The sequence below is a fragment of the Amaranthus tricolor genome, chromosome 7 (genome assembly GCF_026212465.1).
Source record: "Amaranthus tricolor cultivar Red isolate AtriRed21 chromosome 7, ASM2621246v1, whole genome shotgun sequence".
In the NCBI taxonomy this organism is placed as follows: Eukaryota; Viridiplantae; Streptophyta; class Magnoliopsida; order Caryophyllales; family Amaranthaceae; genus Amaranthus; species Amaranthus tricolor.
Genome location: NC_080053.1, coordinates 5,087,943 through 5,110,286, shown reverse-complemented (window position 1 = coordinate 5,110,286; position 22,344 = coordinate 5,087,943). Strand labels below are relative to the sequence as shown.

The 22,344-nt window shown below is 31.4% G+C and overlaps 2 protein-coding genes, 1 long non-coding RNA gene and 1 other non-coding gene across 4 annotated transcripts in view; 3 read left to right on the top strand and 1 right to left on the bottom strand.

Moving 5' to 3' along the window:
* Window positions 1-3,150, top strand: part of LOC130818904 (probable WRKY transcription factor 70) — a 9,087-nt gene extending 5,937 nt beyond the window's left edge. The window contains exon 3 of the mRNA XM_057685163.1: window positions 2,544-3,150. Within this exon, the coding sequence (XP_057541146.1) occupies window positions 2,544-3,054 (511 nt within the window). The 3' untranslated portion in view covers window positions 3,055-3,150. The remainder of the gene's footprint in view (window positions 1-2,543) is intronic.
* Window positions 3,151-13,176: 10,026 nt separating this feature from the next.
* Window positions 13,177-15,304, top strand: LOC130818903 (transcription factor MYB8). The gene is made up of 2 exons (XM_057685161.1): window positions 13,177-13,491; window positions 14,209-15,304. The coding sequence occupies exons 1-2, from the start codon at window positions 13,362-13,364 to the stop codon at window positions 15,045-15,047; spliced, it is 969 nt and encodes a 322-aa protein (XP_057541144.1). The 5' UTR covers window positions 13,177-13,361; the 3' UTR covers window positions 15,048-15,304.
* Window positions 15,305-15,954: 650 nt separating this feature from the next.
* On the bottom strand, window positions 15,955-16,026 carry TRNAP-AGG (transfer RNA proline (anticodon AGG)). Its single transcript has one exon. It is a non-coding gene; the product is annotated as a tRNA-Pro (tRNA).
* Window positions 16,027-16,098: 72 nt separating this feature from the next.
* Window positions 16,099-20,592, top strand: LOC130818902 (uncharacterized). Its single transcript, XR_009044034.1, has 2 exons — window positions 16,099-16,360; window positions 20,314-20,592. It is a non-coding gene; the product is annotated as an uncharacterized LOC130818902 (long non-coding RNA).
* Window positions 20,593-22,344: the final 1,752 nt, after the last annotated feature.

The following is a 22,344-nucleotide window of genomic DNA, read 5'->3' as shown; positions in this document are numbered from 1 at the left end:
TTCTAAATATATGAAACCATGTATTTATAAAATTTATTTTATTAAAATATTTATCACTTTATTAAAATAACTAATAAGATGATTGAATATGCGTCGATCATACTTCTATGTAAAGAATTGGTTCACGTTTATAGTAGTTCGATCTAAACTTCGTTCGAGTTAAGTCGATTTTAGCTGGATCAAGTTCGGTCTCGAGCATGATTCGGGTCGGATATAACTCGGGTCGATCATTATTATGTTCGGGCAATCTCGGTTAGAAAATCAGTTACAGCTCGGGTTCAGTTTCCCATTTTCGGTTGTCAACCAGTTTGAATATAGCTTTGGGTCGGGTAATGACGGTTTGGTAAACGAAAAAAAGGAACACATTTTCGGGTCGGTTTACTTTCGATTTCAGATAGGATTTTCGGGGTTGGGTCACTTTTGAACAACTCTAACGATGATTTTTCAAAAAACGGACGTCGCAATTACCCTTATGGGATAACTCTTTCAAAGAGCCGGTCGAAACACCCTTATGGGTAATCGCAAATATGCTGCTTCAAAAAATTAAATAGGCGAATAAGTACTTGTTTCAACCGAATTTTCGAAAGAGTTACCCCATACGGGTAATAACGACGTCCTTTTTTTAGAAAAAAATCGTTATGATGGGTACAAATGACATCAATATCTTTTTTTTTAATTTTGTTAAATTATGTGTTTTAATTTTAACTATTTAAAAAACGAAGACCAATAAGATACTGCCATATAGAAACTTAACCTCTCAAATTGGTTAAACCCTCAAACTTAACAGTCAACTAACGTTTTCCGTTAAGTGGTAGTCATTTTCAGAGAAACATATTAGATTAAGTAGTTTTTTGCAAAAAAAATACATAAGGTAGTTTTTTGCAAATAGACATATAGATTAGGAAGTTTCTTATAATTTTTCGTTACTGTATTACATATTTTTGTTTGCAAAGATTGGAATGTTATTTTTTTTATTAAAAATACTCATAATTTTGTATTGCGTACTTCATGTACGAACTATTTTCCATTTTATTCAAAATAAATAAATAGAAGTATAAATATTACCATATTAAATATATAATTAAAGTTTTTGTTTTTTGTTGTGAGTTATTTGTCATGAATTAAATTTTCACAATCATTTGCGCACATAATGCAAAGATGATACAAATCATAGTATGTAATGTATACAACTATTAAAACTAAAATGAGATATAACTATAACCTAAATTTATTTCTTGAAATTTTAACTCCTTAATGACACAAATTTATCAGAAAATTTAATAAACTTATACATTACACGGGCACTATCTAGTTATTTAATAAAGTGACCTATTTAATCATGATGTGATTTTGCACACCATCATATGACACGTTTATGAGGTATGCAAGAGCCATGACGTACAAGACATAATTATTCAAACCATTTTCTATTTATGTTCAAAAAGAGGAAGATCAAGTTTATAACGACTGCAGTATAGTTTTTCCATGTCCAAAATGAGGAAGATAAAAAAAATCATGTTTTTTTCAAGTTTATAGTCATATATATATATATATATATATATATATATATATATATATATATATATATATATATATATATATATATATATATATATATATATATATATATATATATATATATATATATATATATATATATATATATATATATATATATATATATATATACTACTTTTTAATAAAATCTTCCCATCTAAAAAAATCTTTGGTCAAAGACAATCGTTGGTTATCCCTTTTATTACTCCCGACCAAAATATAGTCCACTAAACTTGAAAGATTCCAAGTCCTACTGAAGTTAGACCAGTTGAATGTTTTTCCATAAATAAAGACTGCAGTCAATTAATTACTTGAATAATGAATGTAGAAACATTTATAAGTTTTGTTTTTATGGATATCAATCAATTTAGATGATACAATCATGTTAAACAAAATCATGTTAAACAATATTCATTTTGAGTAATTTACAAGTTACAACTAGACAATTGTACGTACATCAACATCTAACTATTTTTTATTTTTTTTAGTTAAAACATCTTTTCAAAATTAATGTGAATTAAACTCAAAATTCCAAATACAAATTTCAATCATTAGAACAACGCATTTCTTTAAAATAACATTAATCTTCATAGAGTACATAACATATATCGAAGTAACTTTAATTATCAACTTAAGTTTTTAGTTAAGTTGAATTTTTAATATGATATCAGAGTTATTTTTGGTGTCAAATTAAAGAACCAACCCAAGCCACTTCCAAAAATTTAAGTTGATAGTTGAAAAACTCATAATATGTTACTTTGTCTGTCCTTCTCGATTTACACAAACAATTTTCATTTTTTTTGTTTCACTTAATTTGCATTATTTCCTTTTTTGAAAAAGATATACTCTCTCATCGCATTCTTATTTATTAAAATTTCACCTATTTTATACTAGACAGAGAAACTACGTACGTATATGTTGTATTGATGATGTTATCATATAATAATGTATTTTGACCTATTTTTTTTGGGTATATCTGAATGCAGAAGTTACTATCGTTGTACCCACCAAAAACTATACAATTGTCCCGCCAAAAAACAAGTACAAAGACTAGATGATGATCCATCCACCTACGATATTCTGTACCGTGGAGAACATACTTGTCATATGTCCAATTCTGCTCCTTCAATCCCACCCCAACCAATTCATCATCAAGATGATCATATCATCTTTCCTGATCTTCAACAATCAATCGCAAACGTCGTCGTTTCTTCTCCATTATTTCCTCCATGGCAGCTCTCCTTAGATGATCTTAACAGACCTTCTAACACTGAAGGAACACTCACTGTTACAGGCAGCATTTTATTTGATCATCCCCAACAGCAGCAACAAGATGATCATAGATCATCATCACTAAATCATCATAGTTTTGATCTGATTGATAATCAAATTGAATCTGCGTTTGATTCATGGATTAATGTGTTTAATACTGGCAGCAGTAGCAGCAACACCATGGACGTTGCTTTCATTCATCCTGATGATAAAAATGATCAATAACTAGTCAATTATCTTAATTTTTCTTAATCCGCTGAAAATAAACTCATTTATTATTTATTTTTTAATAAATTCATCTATTAGAGATACTTGCTAAAAATAAACTCATCTATTATTTATAACCACCTTATTTCTAAAGCTTCTTTGTATGTAACGAAGTAAGGATAAATATTAATTGGGTTTATTTTTAACAATTATACCAAATATGTGAATTTATTTAAAATTAAACAATAGTTGAATTCATTTTCAACAGATTGAGCAAAAATTAATTTATTTTTGACAAAATTTTCCCTAATTTATCTTGTGGTTTCTATATTTAAATTTATAATTAATTAAGTTTACAACTTCAATTCTATAATTGTGACAAGCCATTAGCCAATTATTATGATTATTAATCATTTAAATAGAAATTACAACTTTTTGTTCCACTCTATCTAATTCTCTCTTGTATTTTTTAATGCATTTTTTAGAATAATAACACAATTAGCCACATATGGAGTATTAGAAAATACTGAATATATAATATGCCCTTGTAATTGCACATATGATATAGCTGACCTGTTTTATAATTTTTTTTTACTAGCTACTTATTTTTGATCTACTCATCTGTCCTTTTTGAATTGCATTAAAGAGGAAGTGAATAAGTTTTTAAAAAGTGGTAATAAATGAAAAGAGAATGAATTGTGTAGATAAAATTAAAAAAGAGTTAAAATATATGAATGAGATTAAAAGAAAGTGGTGGGTCATTAATCAAAATTAAAAATAATGCAAATTAAGTAGGATGGATTAAAATGGAAAATAATACAAATGCAATAACACGAAGGGAGTATATATTACTCAATATTAAAATTTCCTGTTGTGTTGTAAATTAACATGAGTATAATAAGTATATTAGCTAAAGTTTTTAATCAAATTAACATGAGTATTACAAGTATCATAAAAATAAACCTAACAATATTTTCGTAAATATATAGATCTATGTATTTTGGATGCATTGATAAGGATTTTTAGGTATTTGAAGGACACTACCGCACTAGTAGTAAAAGGGCCTTTTATATCGATCATATTGATATTATGGCTTACACAAATACAGACTGGGCAGGTGATCGAGATAGTAGGAGGTCTATCTCAGGGTACTTTACCTAGGTAGGAGGGAATTAAAATTACCTAGGGAGAAAACAAAGCTAGAGGTATTTGGTGGTAATGAAAGATTGTAAACAATTTTTTTTATCAATCTTTTATTATCATGGGAATAACATAGTACATATCATGAAAATTTATACTACAAATTATTTTCATTCCTATTATTTAATACCGATTACGAAACAGACCGTAAATAGAATAACAAATGTAGCATAAAGATTCATTTTTCGATAACATGCTTTGGTAATTACGAAATTAGCCTCTATTCATCATATAACAGAAAGATGTTTGTCAAAGAAGAAATTTTGAAGAAACACTAGGTATGAAACAGTCTTACTAGTATCCATGTGACCATGTATAAAACAATCTACAAAACAAAGGAAGTTTTTTATTAGCTCCTCTCTTCTACACATAACTTCCATGTGACCACGCACTAAACATCTCATACATAGAGCATCCTTCTAGCTTTGTTTTCTCCTTAAATTAGCTCCTCTCTTCTACACATTATCTCCATTGTAATTCCTCTATGTCATGTTTGGGAATGATGATTTCATTTGAAAATATGGAATTAGCTCAAATTTATTGTTTGGCAAATCAAAAATTTTCAAATTTAAATTTGGATCAAATCCCACTATTGACTTTAAAGTAGTTAAAGTTGGGAATTCAAGAATGACTACCCAAACATTGTCATCCTCAAATTCTTTATTTATGATTTCATAATTGAAATCTATAATTTGAAATGAAATACTTGTTCCCAAACACTATGCTAAAGTTTTGGATTCCCCTTTCAACACATTAATATTAATCCTAAGCTTGATGGTAGATATATAGCCCATTGATTGGTGAACCATCTTAAATCTTTGTCTTGATTATTTCTTTGTTATTGTCATTCATTACATTAACTTGCATTATTTAGTTCCTACACTTAGACACAACATAACATTCATCTAAACTCCATTTTGTGATCCTTGAGTGAGGTATACATCTCTCCTTTCAATTGGTATTAGAGCCAAAGGTTTATTTGGGGTTATTTGAGGTGTTAGTGGTTGTTATTTGAAGTCCAAGATGTCAACAATAGAATTAGACATTGAGAAGTTTGATAGGAACACAAATTTCAGTTTATGGCAACTGAAGATGAAGGCAATATTGATTCAAAATTGTGTTCATAAGGCACTTGAAGGTGATGAGAGGAAGCCCATTGGTACTAGTGAGGTTAAGTGAGAAGAGATGGATGCAAAAGCTTTATCCGCCATACAACTTTACCTCTCCAATGAATTTTTGAGAGAAGTTGTAAAGGAGTTGACATCAAAAAGGATTTGGGAGAAGTTGGAATCACTCTACATTGCCAAGAGTGTTACCAACCGATTACTTTTGAAGAGTAGTATGTATGATCTTCGATTGCAAGAAGGTAAGCCTATAAAACCTCATCTTGATGAGTTATACTCGATAGTTTTAGATTTACAAAATATTGAGATTTCACTTGATGATGAATTCTTAGCCATTCTCTTATTATGTTCTCTACTCCCTTCTTATAAGCATTTTAGAGAGACTTTGTTATATGGCAGAGACACATTCCGTAGTGAGGATGTTAGAAAGGGCTTTACACAAAAGGACATTATTCATTCTCAATTTGCACAAAAGTTGTCTGTTGAGTCTAATGATGCATTGTTTGTTAATGAGTCAAGTAGGAACAAGAGAAGCATGACTTGTAACTATTATAGGAAGAAAGACCCTCTTAACAAAGATTTTTGGAAGTTAAAATCCAATGAATCCAATAAGTGCAAGTCCAAAAGAACTAGTTTCGCCGAGGTTAGTTTTGTTAAAAAAAAATATGATGTTGGTACTTTTGTTATAAGTAGTGAGTAAAAGGGTGGTGATTCTTGGGTTTTGGATTCAGGGTGTTCTAGCCATATGATTTCTAACTCTAGTTTCTTCTTAACTTATCAAAAGGTTCATGGAAGAAAAGTCACTATGGGCAATGAGGCTAGTTTTTCGATAGTTGGCGTAGGAGTTGTTAGAATCATTATGTTTGATGGTGTTGTGAGAACATTGTCGAAAGTCCCCCATGTTCCAAGCATGGATAGACACTTAATTTCCCTTGGTAATTTGGATAAATGAGGTTTTAGGTGCATTGGTGAAGGTGGAGTTATGAAGATTAACAAGGATCCTAAATTGTTTATAAAAGGGTGCATTATTGATGATGAAGGGTTATTCAAGCTTGTTGATTCAACCTTGATTAGATCGGTTTGTGATGCTACTATTACAACCAAGCATGGTCATGATGATACTTCTCTTGATAACGTAAATGTAATTCTAATATCTCCTAACAAGTCAATGGGTTGTCTGGATTTGGTTGGTAATTGATCAAACTCTTTTATAAGCCCTTAGAGGGCATTGTAGTACATATGCTATTTTTTGTCTTGTGCATATGTTTATGTTCTATTTTGTTGAGTATGTTTTTAGCATAAGATGTTTTATGAGTGTTGTTGGATGAATCTTGAAGGTGATGTTTTTTGACTTCGAAAACACAAGTCAAGGTGGAGATTGTTAGGATTATTGGTGACTTTTGTTCACCAAATAATCAAAACAATATTAAGAAAACTAATCTAGGTTGAAAGTGAAAGTAAGAAAAGGACACAACTACTACATTGAGATTGGATGAGAAGAATCAAATAAGTACGCTAGTACATTGTACTAGGAGTTAGTGGGTGCTTGGATGAAGCAAACTTTGAGTACCAAGTACTACATTGTGATTGGATGATGGAGAATCAAACAAGTACACTAGTACATTGTACTAGGTGTTAGTGGGTGCTTAGATGAAGCAAATCTTAGGCACTAAGGCTTTTCCCCTATAAATACTCTTGTTGTAGGCCTTAGTTAGATACACCAAAAGTCTCACACATAAAGCATCCTTCTAGATTTGTTTTTACTTTAAATTAGCTCCTCTCTTCTACACATAACCACCATTGTAATTCCTCTCAAGTATTGTATTCTCCTTTAAACACATTATATTAATCCTAAGCTAGATGGTGGATGTAGCCCATTGATTGGTGAACCACCTTAAATATTTGTCTTGATTATTTCTTATTATTGGCATTCATTACATTAACTTACTTATTTAGTTTCTATACTTAGACACAACATAAATATTCATCTAAACTCTATTTTGTGATCTTTAAGTGAGGTACACAACTCTCCTTTCACTTTTCATTACCATTTCCATCATTGAGTACCTATTACCAAATGGACTATTAGTGAACTTCTACCCTAGCTCATTCATGGCCTCCATATCAACTTCGCACACTCAGGAGAATAAGCATTACGTACCATTAAACTTGTAAAAATATATTCTTATAATTAAAATTATGTTGGTTGTTTTCTATTCCAACATCTGTTGTAGGACAATTTAAAAGAAGAGCTAATTCAAATTTCAATAAGGAATTGTTCATCTAGATTCTACATCATAGGACTTGATGGTTTGTTTTTAACTTTGAATTCCATATCAAGTGTATGAAGAAACAATCGTTTGTGTTGAGGTCATAGCTCTAGCCTCGGCTCTTTTAAGGCTTTACATCTAACATATAAAGAGTTTTCAACCAAAAAAGAAAAAAAAAGAATGGGTGTGCGTAGAAGATAGTGAGATTTTCTCTCTTCTAGAAGTAATTGATCTAAGGTTCAAAGTTGATGAAAGAGGTTTATATACTAAGGGTTAAGAGAAACCATAGGCGGGGACTAGGCTATTTGTAGCTAACCTTGATAACAATTTCTTGTATTTTGTCCAAGTTATTTTTGTATATTTTATTTTCACTCTTAAATCTTTTGCATACAAGTATTCTTATAAAACTGGTTTCAAACCTTTGAAATGAATTACATGTTTAGAAACAATGATTTCATATGAAAATTTAAAATTGGCTCAAATTTAATGTTTGACAAATTTATGAAATCTAAAATTGACTCAGTTTACTCTAATTTAGACAAGGTTTTTACATTGTTGTATTTAGCTTTCTAATGATACAAATTAAAAGAATAAGGTACTACTTTAAATCTCTCCCTAGAACAAAATAGTGGCATAAATATATAAATGTAATGTGTTTATTTATATATCCTTTGAAAAAATGAATAATAATTTATTTATACAATGTGTATTTTTTGTGTGCTGTAATAGATTAAGATTAAAAGGCATGTTTTAATTATAGGTGATTGGAGGAAATGTAATGTATTTGTAACTTTTATTTATCAATTACAACAATATTTAGAGAATTCCCCTCTTTAGTGAAAGATCATTTATAATAGTATGGTGCATGAAAAAGCTAAGAGTATCGAAGGAACTGAGTCACCGGTCACCGGTCACCACTAGAGGTTTTCAACGGGTTGGAGCCATTTTCCCATTTTTCAGTAAGGGTAGGGCTGAAAATGGATCGAGCTAAATTTTGAGCTATGTATTTTCTAAGAGGATTGAATTTAAAAGGATTTTAAAAGGCTCAAACAAAAGCTTTGTTACATTTTGAAATATAAGTTTTGTTACATTTTGCAAATAAACACTACATAAAATATCAAAAACTTTACACAACGATAGAGGTGTTTAAATGTAACCTAATCTGAGAACCCGATTCGAAATCTAAAGTTAGTTGACCAGAAAAATGTGTTCTTTTTAGAGGTTTATTGCACCTAAATCGATTGACAACCGAAAATGGGAAAACTGAACCCGAATTACAACCGATTTTTTATAACGAGATATAACTGTTAACCGAGATTACTCAAACCTAATAGTGACCGAGCTGAATCATATTCGTCCAGAATCACGCACAAAAACCAAACTCGATACAGGTAAAACCGACTTGACCCGAACCGATTTGTAACCGAATTGTTATAAACCCAAATTGATTTTTTTATCGAAACAAGTTGAAACTCCAAAGAATTTATGATTTGTTTTAGTTTATCTTATGATTTCAGCAAATTTTTAACTAATTTAGATAAAGCCGACTCGACTTCAAAGACATTCAAGAAAAAACAGAGTCGGTTTTTTCCTCTAAAATGTAACATTTGTCTGCAACTTAAAGCTGACTCAAATTTTCTCTCCAAATTATAATATTCGAAGGTTGTGTTGGTATTGTTGGTTGTCATGCAAAGAAAACTGATTATAAATCAATTTTATGACAAGTATAAGGCTTAAGGCATGCTTAACACATTTTAAATAAGGGTGGTTATATTAAGGAAGGGAGGTTACACACATTATTTTTCTCTTTTGTATTTCTATTCTCCCACCTCCCCACATCCTCTCTACATGCTCATCAGTGAAAAAAGAATTTTATCATCAATTAAAAAGACTAACAACTTAATGTGATATTGACTAGCCGAATTATACTTGAAAATAATGCCCGAACCCTATCTATACCCGGTAAAACCAAATCAATTATTAACTGATGACAACCCGAGATAGATTGACACTCGACTCGAACTTAAACCAACACTAAACCGATGTACACCCGATAACTTGAATAATTGATCTTCAACCGAACCGTGACTAACCAAACTGACCCGAGTGTAACCCACCGTGGCACGTATCCAAAAATAACCTATCCAAAATACAACCGAATTGAATGATACCAATCCAAAATTAACCTAATAATTCTAATGAACACCTCTACACAATCATTTTATGTTCTACCATAAACTAGGGGTGTTCATTATAGTCGGGTATTTTTTTTAACGGCCCGTGTCCCGGCCCAATTAATTCGGGTACCGGATACCCGATTCTAATTTTGATTTTATTGGGCAAATTTTATTTGTAATTAAGTGGCAGATTTGGAAGTAGAATTTAGGCAAAATATAGAGAGATTTTTAAGGTGTCATTATACGTGTATTAGAAGTACATACGTGAAAAACAAATCGGAAAGAACAGCTTGTACTGCTTCATCTTAGTTCCTGGCCAAAGTTGTGCACACAAGAATCCAAGGCCCAAGTTTCTGGCCTTAATCCAATGTTATTGTCAAGTGGTTACATGAATATAAAAAATCAATATCACGTAAAATCTCTCAGGAAAACAAATGAAAGTGATTTCTTATAAATAATGAAAATTGACATTTGACAGATTCTTGCTGATGAATATCAAAATGGGCAAATGTTTCTTATTGAAACAAACCCTGACTATGCATTAGCCTTTTGAAAAGTATGAAAACTCATAAAAAAAAAATATATTTGTTTTATTTTATGCGGAGTACCCACATATTTAAAATTTCAGCCCATAACTCAACCCGGTTACCTAGAGTTTACAATTTTTGTAGAAATTAACCTGCCATTTATATTACAGGTCGACAGATCATAATTGGATTTTTTTTGAACAGCCTTACCATAAACCCTAATCCTCAATAATGAAGTATCGATGTCTACCATCTCTATTCAATTTGTTTGTCTATCTTCAATTGCTTGAATCTGATTTTTAATCTCCATGGCTATAGTTAATTAATTTTCGATCTCATTTTCAATCTCATTTGCAGTATTTTGTAAAAGCAAACAAAATCCCTTTTTCAATATCTACCAAGGCTTACTCAGGTTTTTCAATAAAAGAATTGTAACAGGGAATGAACCGTTTTTGCATTTTAATGAGGTGTTATAGTTAGGGATTATTCTTCTCTAACCTGTGTATTAATAATATGAAACCATGACAATTATGCATTCTCTGTTTTATTGTAGTGAATTGTACTTCTGGAGTTCCAAAAGCAGGGACCGAATTAAATGTTTGAATAAGTGTTCTTACAAATGGTGACATACAAAAATGGGCCGGCCTAGATTGGGCCAAGTTTTAAACCACAGTCCACATCAACACATTTTTTATAAGGCCCAACCCGATCCGGTTACTTTTGTTTGAGCCTAATCTGGCCCATTTGTTAGAGTATAACATTCTGGAGCCTTAACGTTCAGTTTTTTGGTTGACTTGATTTTTTGAAATGGTATTAGAGCCAATGTGATAAAAAGTTATAGGTACGAATCTCAATCACCCCTCTTTTAAAGTGAAATATTCAACGCCAAATATAAAGAGGGTCTGTGTCGCATTCATACTTCTAACTCAAAGGGCTTTCGTTTGAGGGCGCGTGTTAGAGTATATATAACATGGGGCCTAAACAATCTACTTAAGCTTTTGGTTGAATTGGTTCCTTGACGCCGTTGAACACCTCTGGACACCACGCACCATGAGTCTCCATGTACTGAACTGCTGGACTTGGGTGCCAGAAAGCTTCTAGATAACTCTTAAACCAAGGCTTCAGAGAGGTAATGATTTGTTTTGAGGAGCTTTATTGTCATTGTAGCTGCCCTTTCTGATGTTTAAAGTAAACTTGCATAAACTCATCATCAAGTTTTAGTGGATTAGTTGAGAAAATGGATTTTAGCAATGCATATTGAAGCTTGTCTACTATGAGTCTACTTTTCAGATTAGGCTAAATCAAATATGCTGGTAGCTTCACTTTGGTGGTTTTGGCAAACACTTCAACAAGCTATCATTTCATAGCTGTTTTTGCTAATTTTATAAATCTCATTCTTGCTTTCGCAAGGTTTCTTTGACCTGGTCATTTAAACATTTCATTATTTCCCAGGTTTAACATTTGGAAGGCAAAATTGTTTCCAAAATCTAATCTGAAAGTATCTGGGAGAGAAAATGCTTTGTTTAAAAACACAGATTCTTGTGAGAGACGGTCTCTTTGAGTTACCATCTCTAATTGGGTCAACCTATTATATATTTTTGAAAATATTGTAAGTAGTCATTAAAAATAATGTAAGTAGACATTTAAGATATTAAAAGTAGGCATTAAGGATATGACAAGTAAGCATTAAGGATAATATAACTAGGCATTAAGAATACGGTAAGTAGGCATTAATCATTAATGGGCTGAGCTTGAGATATATCTCTTAAAGAGACGGTCTCTCAAGAGACTAGCAGTTTTAACAATTGGATCTCTGTGGATCCCGAGTTCGCCCAAGCCACTTACAAACTCTGTTATGAGCGGAAAACACTGGATATGGTGATGATTGTTTCTAAAAAAAATTGGTTGTAAAGGTGTTCAAAACAGACCCAGTGATTTGATATTCATCCGGCCTCATATTTGAACCCAATTTAACCCGAGTTAAAAATAAATTTACAATTATATAGAAATCACTATAGACACGTCATTCGATTTTGAACCAACCTGAAATACCTGACCCGAAATGGAAATGTGAAGCGAGGGACACTTAGCTTCTAGTCCTTCTTTGGTTTTCCCTACTTTTCTCTTTCAATTTTGTAATACAAATGTAGGCTACTTGAAACAGTCAACAATAGTTTTTCCAAATGTTGAATAAGAGAAGAAAACCAAGTGTAACAATCAAGCTAATTGTGCAAGGCACAGTTTTGTCCAAGGAGACAAGAAAAACTATGTGTTTGACCGTTACCATTCATTCTTCCATTTGGATGGCTTTTAACATCTTCACCAAGTCACATTGTGTTACCAAATACTCCTACTTTTCTTTATAACATAAATTCCAAATGTATGCAAGTATTTAACTTTATCCTAGACATGTCATAATTTAAGTTAAATTTTGCATTATATATTAGCTTTATAATACGACGACAATCTCTAAATGACAGAAATTTTATAATACGACGACAATCTCTAAAGGACAGAAATGACTTTTATATAAAACTAAATCAATCGATCTATATATTTTTTCTTAATATATAAAAATTTGTTGTGAGGATATTTCTTTATATGTCCATTATTAAGTGTCAAGGTTGGCTTGATTATGTAAGCAAAATCATTTTCCAAGTTGGTAATGTTGTTCAAGATTGTCTCAAATGAGCTTAATCTTGAAGCTTCCAAGAGAGAACAAATAGTTGAGCAAGCTTAAATATATCCTACAAATACTATTGTGTTTCTAAGTATGAGTGAACCCCAAGTTTAAATTTTCCAGCTCATAATTTCCTTTTATCACTTCTCACTACAAGTTTTATTTTTATTTTTTACATTTTACAGTACACCATCCATTACCAGCATGTTATAAAAAATGTATTGTTAAGCATTGGATTATTGTATAAAACTATCTAATTATATTTATAAATACATACATAGTCAAGTCATTTTCTCATGATTAGAAGAGTAGCCAAGTACATGTGTAGGGGAAAAGAGTGATAAAAAATGGGTCATCAATGCTGCAGCAAACAGAAAGTAAAGAGAGGATTATGGTCTCCAGAAGAAGATGAAAAACTAATTACCCACATCACCATTCATGGCCATACTTCTTGGAGCTCTGTCCCCAAATTAGCAGGTACTTGTGTTCTATCCTCACTTTTGACTCTATTGCTACTTTACAAATATACTTTCACTTTTTACATATACCCCACTTTTTTAGATATCTACGTGTCCTATTATCAACAACAATGCAAAGCCTTAATCCTAATCATATAGGGCCGGCTTCAAGAATCATGGGCAGAGGCCCATTCAAGTGTCTGACTGGCTAGGGCTCCTAGAAAATAAAAGCCTCATATATTAATAAACTCTTATAGTTCATCAGTCAAGTAGCTCAATTGATGATGTGTCTTCCTATGATATTGTTAGTTAGCAGTTTAGAAACTACCAATGTTACATTTTTGCAAAAATTGTGGTCCCCATTTACAAAGAGTTTTAATTTTCTAAACATCAAAAAGTAAATAGGTCCCTAATAATCTTTGCTCCGCCCCTATCGCTAAGGTTAGATATTGTTAAAGCTACCTTTACTATAATTAATAATTATTGGGGATGATTTTGTACAAAATAGTGGCAGCACATACTGTAGTTGTGGAAGTACATATATATTTTATATTCAAGTCTTATTGTAAACGGGGCAAATCCATAATATAATAATCACCACTATAGGTGTGTTGAACCAACTTGACTGCATACCACTCTTCTATTTTATGTTATGTTTTCAATATCAAATGACTTGGGCCATGGCCCGTGATGTAAAGTGAATTCGCTTATATAAGTGAGGAAATTGTTGATGCAGGTCTTCAAAGATGTGGAAAGAGCTGCAGATTGAGGTGGATAAACTACTTGAGACCAGATCTTAGGAGGGGCTCATTTACAGAGGAAGAGGAGAGAACCATCATTGAAGTTCATAGAATACTTGGAAATAGATGGGCTCAAATTGCCAAACATCTCCCAGGTAGAACTGACAATGAGGTCAAGAATTTCTGGAACTCTTGCATCAAGAAAAAGCTCCTTGCTCAAGGTTTAGACCCCAACACTCATAATCTCCTTCCTACCCAAAACAAATCCAAAACTTATATCAACAATAATGCTTCTAAACCTTCCAATCATCATCGAATTTCGTTGAATTCAACCTCATTAAACTTCTCAGATGATCATCAGTCTCAATCAAATTCATTGCCTTCTGAAGACACTGAAATGCAGAATACCATCAACTTTGAATGCAATCATACCAATTTGGGTGCACTAACTACAGAGCTCACTGATGCCCAATTCATAGCACCAGATAGTATGAACAAATCCGACCCAATTACTGATATGGATGTGGATAATTTATGTGGATATATCATCGACGAAAATCCGATTTGGAGCACTACACCAAGCTCGGAAAACTTCGAACAACCAACACAAGAATCCCAAGTGATGCTACCTCTTGAAGAGACTGTTGGTGTTGATAGTGATCAGAATTTTGATGCTTCTTTATTGAGCATGTTTAGTTACAACTATGGGTTTGGAGAATACCCTTCTACTAATTTACCTAATAATTATCAGCTGTATAGTGATATTGGGTCTACCATGGATCAGGTTGCATGGTGTGAAACAAACAGCTTTCAGTCTGGCTATTTTACAGCTTGAAACTTTGATTTGGATCACACATTAAAAAGTAATTAAAAAAAAGAGTTGGGAAATCCTTGGTACAAGTAGTTATTAAAGGTGGAGACTTCCTAGACAAGTGTGAATATGTGTTGGGAAGATTTTTTTTTATTTAACTGTTCTTTTGGCAGTTGTATCAAATTGTGGAAATTTTAATGAATATTTAGTGTAGTTTTTATAAAAAACCCTCTAGACAAGTTTAATGTTTATATTTGTTCTACTTCAATCATTTCATTTTCTTGACAAAATTCATTTTATTACATTGTTATATGTAAATGCTATATCAGGTGGTAATGAAAAATTACAAAGGAAAGAAAATATTTTATGAAGTTTCTTTACCATGGAAATAACATGTTATAGTTTGTGAAAAATTTATACTACTAATCATTCTCATAATCATAGTTTTGTATAACAATCAAATCGAAATATTTATGCATGGCGTTTTGGACAAAGGAACGGTCTACCTTGTTGGGAAAAATTTTATTATCCTCTTGTAAAGCTGTGTTCCATTTTCTAGTTCAAGTTTGACAAGATTCATATTCACTTTCAAGATTAAAGACTTTAATTAATTAGTAACTATTGTTCACGGAAAATTTTAATTTTTAGTCTTGTTAATACGAAAATAAAAAAAAAATAAAAAATAAAGTTGCTCATCATGCGCTTAATTTTTAGTCTTGTTAATTAATTAGTCTTGTTAATTTCAAGATTAAAGACTTGAGTTGCTCATCATGCGCTTAATTTTTACAAAGAAAAAAAAATAAAGAAATCTCTTTCCGAGTGTTTGACTATAAGTTAAAGTTGGGATCGACATTTTTATTTAAGATTGTAAGTGATTACTTAAGGATTTATTAGATAAAAAATAAAAAAATCAACAAGAAAATTAATTTTAGGGGCATTCCGAGAATTGAACTCGGGACCTCTCGCACCCTAAGCGAGAATCATACCACTAGACCAAATGCCCTTTGTTAATTTTAGATGTCTTTCTTTTAAATTAATATAATGTTTTACTTTGGCCAGCAATGCATCTCAAATTCTCAAGCACCTAAAATTTAAACAAATTTCTCGTCTGACCGAAGAAAAATAGAAAAGTGCAAAGCATATTCTAATCTAGGGTTCTTTCATTCAAAATCCAATCGAAAAAGGATTGTAAAACACATCGACGTAGGAAGAAAATGATGGGATCAACAGGAATGTTCAAATTTTTGAAGCCATCAATGAGACCTCAACCTACCGATATTCAAGCCGCCGTTGGTTGGGGTGTTGCTGCTGCCACTGCCGGCCTTTATCTCGTCCAGGTACATCTTTTTTTATTGGTTTATTTCTCATGTCTTACAATTTTGTCCAAATTGATGTGTTTTTATTGAAAGTTCTTGTTCTGGGCTCGAGAGGATGAACTATGTAAAAGTTTTAAAATCTTAATTGATTTGATGCAAGTTATTTAAATAAGTAGATTTGGGTTTGGGTTGATTCTTATCTAACAAAAGGTAGGTGAGAGGAAAGGTTGACAATGAATTGCATGATTAGTGAAAGTACTTTTCTGGCGATTGCTGAAATTTTGGGGTTAAATCTGCAGATTAATGTTTTAGCTGGTGATTTTTGATTGATTTGCTTGAATTATGAGGTGGTTTTATGTACTTCATATTGCTCTCACAGATGTTAATTATGTGGGATTTGGAATTTTGGTTCTTGTTTGATGATTTAGAAGATTGGCATTTGGGTCTTTGATTGATTTAGTAGAACATTGAAGCTTTATTCTTGGGACTTATGCTTTTATTCAATGAATATTGGGTTTTTTTGCCTAAAAAGGATCAATATACTTGATCTTTCATTGGTGCTTGTTGCTTCAATCAATCACCTAAGCTATTAGCATGACTTGATTTGATGAAGAAAAGATAAATAAAAAGTGAAATTACTTTACATGTATTGTAGCTCAACAGTGAATAACGTTGTAGCTAGAAATGATGATGTGTAAGGTTCCCTTAGTTAAAGGTTTAGTTCTTGTGGTTCTGGATATGAGAAACCAAACTCTTTTGTTATTGTAATTGTGGCTATGTTTGGAAGTTTTATTGGTTAATGAGGCAAACTCGAGGAAATGAGGAGTATGATGGAAGCGTATCAAATTTCTTGCTTTGAGACATGTATTATATGTTAAGTTTGATTGTTTTTGACATAAACAAGAATTGAGAGTGCCTAAGCTTTCTTTTAAGAATTTAGACTGGATATTTCTAATAAGATTGGATTATAACTAGTACTAATCCATTTATAGCAGTTTAAACTCCATTATTGAAATTGGTCATTATGGGTGCTAGTTCTCCACCTTGATGAAGCAATACACTTATGAATACTTTGACAACTTTTTGAATATTAGCACCTATATAGCTAGGCTCTAGCCATAAATTGAGGGCACGTGTGTGTTCCGATGTACCCTTAAGCTCCACTCTGTAAGTTTTAAAAAATTGAATTTTGATCAACACAAATCAGGATTTCACTCCAAAACAAAAAATTTTAAATCTAAAAAGAAGGTAGTTGCCTCTAACAAATATTTGAGGAATCTCATTTTAATGGATGGAAGGCAATTGTAGAGACGGTGCTCCCCTGAATCTTCAATTCTTCATAAAAAAGCAGTAGATTCAAAGCACAAAGTCAAGAAGATCGGGTTTTCTCTTAGTTGAGACTAAGTACCACTTTACTGGAAAGTTATTGGGTTTGATTCTCACATAATCCTTAAGCATCCCTTAGCCTATCCTATAATCAAACAAAAAAAATGAAGTTGAAGTGTTGAGGAAAGAGAAATAGGATTTACAAAACATGAGACAACGACGACGACAACAACAACAACAATGCCATAGCCTTAATCCCAAAAGGTTGGGGTCGGCTATATGAACTAATATATCAGTTTTAATGGTCGTCCACATTGATTCTTCTTCTCCATTCATTCTGATTTCCTACCATTTCAATTTGTAAGTCTAGGTAATTCATATCATTTCCAATTGTCCTTCTAGTTATTTTTTTGTCTTCCTCGCCCTCTTTTTAAATCGTTCGAGCTTCAACTTTCTATTTTCCTTACAGGTTTGCTAATATTACGTCTTGCACATGTAAAAACAATCTTAAACGATTCTTTTTCATCTTTTCTTCGATATTTGCAACTTTATTTTGAATTCAATCCCTCAATGTATACCCACTCATCCATCGAAACATTCGCATTTCCGCTACTCTCATCTTTCTACTATGACTCTTTTTATAAGTCTAAGATTCTAATACATTCTAATCCATTTGCACTTTTCCAAGGTACGCATCAAATAATGTCTACATTGCTTTTTTTTAGTCCGAGTTCAAAATACAAAGGCGCCTGTTTTCTAGCGCTTTATTGCTCCTCGGCCACACTTTTTTTACTTTTTTGATTTCATTTGGGAGAAAGCATGCTTTGATAATCAATCGTTAAACAATTAGACATAATAAAGAATTATGACTTTATCAAAGAGAGAGAGTAAAAGGAAAAACAAGGATGAATAATGAATTTGCGTGGAGCCTTAAAATTTTGCGAACTTCTTTCCTAGTGCCTTCACCACGACAAGGTACCTTATCCCTCTTTTTGTCTTTTTTTCCTTTTTCTCTGCATTCTTCTACAGTCATTTTTCTATCTTCTCTTCTAGGTTGTTCATCTTTCTTCTTCTCTACTTCTGGCTTCATCAATTTTCATTTTTCTTTCTTTTGTTTTTTTCTTTCAGATTCCTCTGACTTTTGTTTACTTCTTTTGAATGGATTTTCTTTCAAGTTTCTTTGCATTCCTTTATGATTTTCCACTTCGATTTTTTGTCTTTTTGTTCTTGATTGTTCTTTTTTTCTTCTCTTCTAGGTTTTCCGTCTTCCCTCTTATCTCCTTTGATAAAAATGTGATAAGAATTAGTCAGAATGTTTAGCGAGAATGCTTTAGGATATGGGTTTAAGAACCTTTTGTGCCATTTAACACTATGTCACGATAACGAATATTTTAGATCTTTTATGCAATTATTATATGATTATGATATTGTCTAAAGTACCAAATATGTTTAGGATTTGTTTAATAAGCGTTTGAGCAAAAGGTGTGCGTCACCTTATAAAAAAACTCGTACTTTCGCGTTGCGCTTACTGTTCTAGACCATTTTGTACGCCTTGCGCCTTTTGAAACTAAGTTACATATATGTATTCTATGTTTAGTTTAATGTCTTTTTGGGTATTTGGTAAATCACCTTTTATTTGGTTTGTTGGTTGGTTAAAATGCAAAAAAAAAAAAAATAAATAAAATTAAATTAAATAAATAAATAAAATAAAATTGGTAAATAGATTTTCAGCCTGCTGGCTGAAAAGCTGAAAAAGCTAGTTTCGTTAGCTTAGTTCTTTGTTATTGGTTTGTGGACCCACTTTTTTTAATAAAGATTTTACTAAATATCTCCCATAACAAACGTCTTATCCAATTTCCTTAAAATTTAGCCAAAACAACTAACACTTTTAGTTGGTCAAACAAGAATCATTTGCCAAACACCCTAAGAGTTCGTGAGGCGTTTTTTGATTTTTTGGGTTGCAATGTGTTTTGGAGATAGATTGTATTCTTTACTAGCCTCCTCTAAGGAGATCTTATGGTTTAAACTTTAAAACCCATTACTTTGGTGGGTAATGAGTGCCACTCTGACCTTGATGAACCAAAAGAAGTTTATGAATAGTTTGACTCGACTTAAGAATTGGAGCACCTATGTAATTGCACTCTCTACTTATAACTAGAGTGCCCATGTTTTCCCTAAGGCTTAACTTCATACGAGGTCATGAAAACATTTAATCGTTGCGGGTGTGTGCTACTCCATGATATTGTATTAGTTTGTATTGTCATCAGAATGAGTGGATTCAAACTAAGGGTTTTCTTTGATTAAGAACTTAAGGTGAATCAAAATTCTATTCTAATATGGAAACTCGTCCAATGATCAAAGAAGAGATGTATAAACATTCTGGATGTGAATTCAGTATATTTGGTGCTTGTTTTACAAAACTCAATTTAGCCATGTTTAAAGGAGTTGTACTGCCATTTCTTTGCCTTACCTTTTTTTAAAGATAGACTTGCATATGTTAGACAAACTTTGGCTGTACCATTTCTTGAAAGATAGAGAAGCTATTTTATGCCATGCCATTTCTTGGTATTTTTGTATGTCAAATTTGGGCTTGGCTGACCATGCTATTCTAAACTAATCTGACATACTTTATTTCTTGTTGTTGACAGCCATGGGGTTGGATCAAGAGGACTTTTATTGACAAGCCACAGGAGGAGAATTAACATGGTCTCCAGTCATCGAAACAAAACTGTACTTAGCCTTGAATCTAATAATACCAACTGTCTTTACTATTTCCTGTGTTTCAGAATATGAGGCTTTTTTGTGATTCAAATCGAATCGAATTTCAGATGATTAATGCTGTTGATGGCATAATTTTCCCATTCGAGCTTGCACTTCTGAGTTCTGATTTCTGATTTTAGTCATATTGTGGAATATGGATACTCCAATGCCTGTGCTCCAATCAATTGTTATGGCTGCTAAACTAGTAAACTGTCATTATACCAACTTTAATTACATACTACTTTCATGCCATTGCCTACATTCAGCGTACTGGGAATTTGCTTTCTAGCTCCATTTGGTGGGGCTTATTTTCCATGCCACCAAATGTTTTTCAAATCTCCACCAAGAGAGTTATAAGTTGGATTGGGTTTGCTCGGATTAAGGGTAAAAATACTTAAAAGGGATAAAAAAAAAAAGTCAAATTAATAGAGTAAATGTGATGGAGATAAAAAAAAATTAAAGTAATTAATATAATTGTGAAAATTGTGCTCATTTGGAGGAAAAGAATTCCCCCACTCACTCTCTTGAGGTAAATTTATACTCAGCATAAGGGAATTATTGCTATTTTATCCATTGTTTATTACTTTTTAAATAATTCTTCTACCTTTTTAACAATCAAATTTCTTAATCATCTATTTAACTTTATTTTTTTTTCTACTTTAATTTTTATTTACCTTTTAAAAATTTACATTCAATCCAAACAGATCTTTATAGTTAGATATTTTCTTCATTCTTATATTAATAGTCTCATTCTCACCAACTATGAGAAAATCAATATGACCATTTCTTTCTGTCTCTAGGAAATTTGATCCTTAAATATATTAAGAAAAGAAAATTCTATATAGGATAATTTCATTATTCCATTGCTAAAAACCTTTTTAAATTTTTTTAGATAGATGTAATAATTTTAAAATGTAAATTAATTTTTATAGATTATAGTGTAACTGTAATAATTTTCTTAAATTCTATTCTATTAGTTACTAAAATAGAATGATTCTAAATAAGAAGAATCTTTTAAAATTTTCAAATTGGGAATGTGAAAAGAACAAAAGAGAACGAAGAAAGTACAAAGGAAATCCTTTTATTGTTTATAAACCTGTTTTTATTCATTGGACTAATTTTTATTTATTAAATATTAAATTAGCTAGGTGAAGATTAGAATTATACATTTAATTGAGACCAAAATATTAAATACAACTTTGTTGAAAGCTTTAAAAAACCTAAAATGAGTATTGATCAATCATTATAATAAAAGAATTCCTTTCTTTATCAATTCATACTATAATCTCTCAGTCTCTTCTTTTCTCTTAAACTTCGTAATTGCATTTTCAAATCTTTTGCGTCTCTGTCTCTAAAGCCTTGACGCTCATGACCTATATCTTTTTCTTTGCCAATGTAGAAAATTTCAACTAAATAAACAAAATAATATTAAAAGTTAAATAATAATAATATTTTAAAATATTTTCTAAAGTAAGCACTTTTGTCTCAGAGCTGAAGTTTAGATAATTCGCTGTTACTAATAGCGAAAAAGAAGACTGGTAAAAAAAAAGTCAAGTTTTATTGTTCGTTGTTAGTAACAGCGAACAAAGGTTTTACCTAATCAAAACAGGGTCAAACTTTTGTTCGTTGTTACTAACAGCGAAGCTTGACCTTTTTTGATCAGGTTCCTTTGTTCACAGTTACTACAAGGATCTGGTAAAAAAACATTAAAGTATTTGTTCGCTGTTAGTAACAGTGAAAAAAGAACTTGACTTTTTCTTTACCAGTTCTCTTTATTTATTGTTAGTAACAGCGAACAATTCAAACTTTAACTCTGAGAAAAAAGTGTTTACTTTGAGAAATATTTTAAAACATTACTTAATTTTTTTGATTTTTTTTATAATTTTTGCTTAATTCATTCAAATTTTCGCAATGTAAAT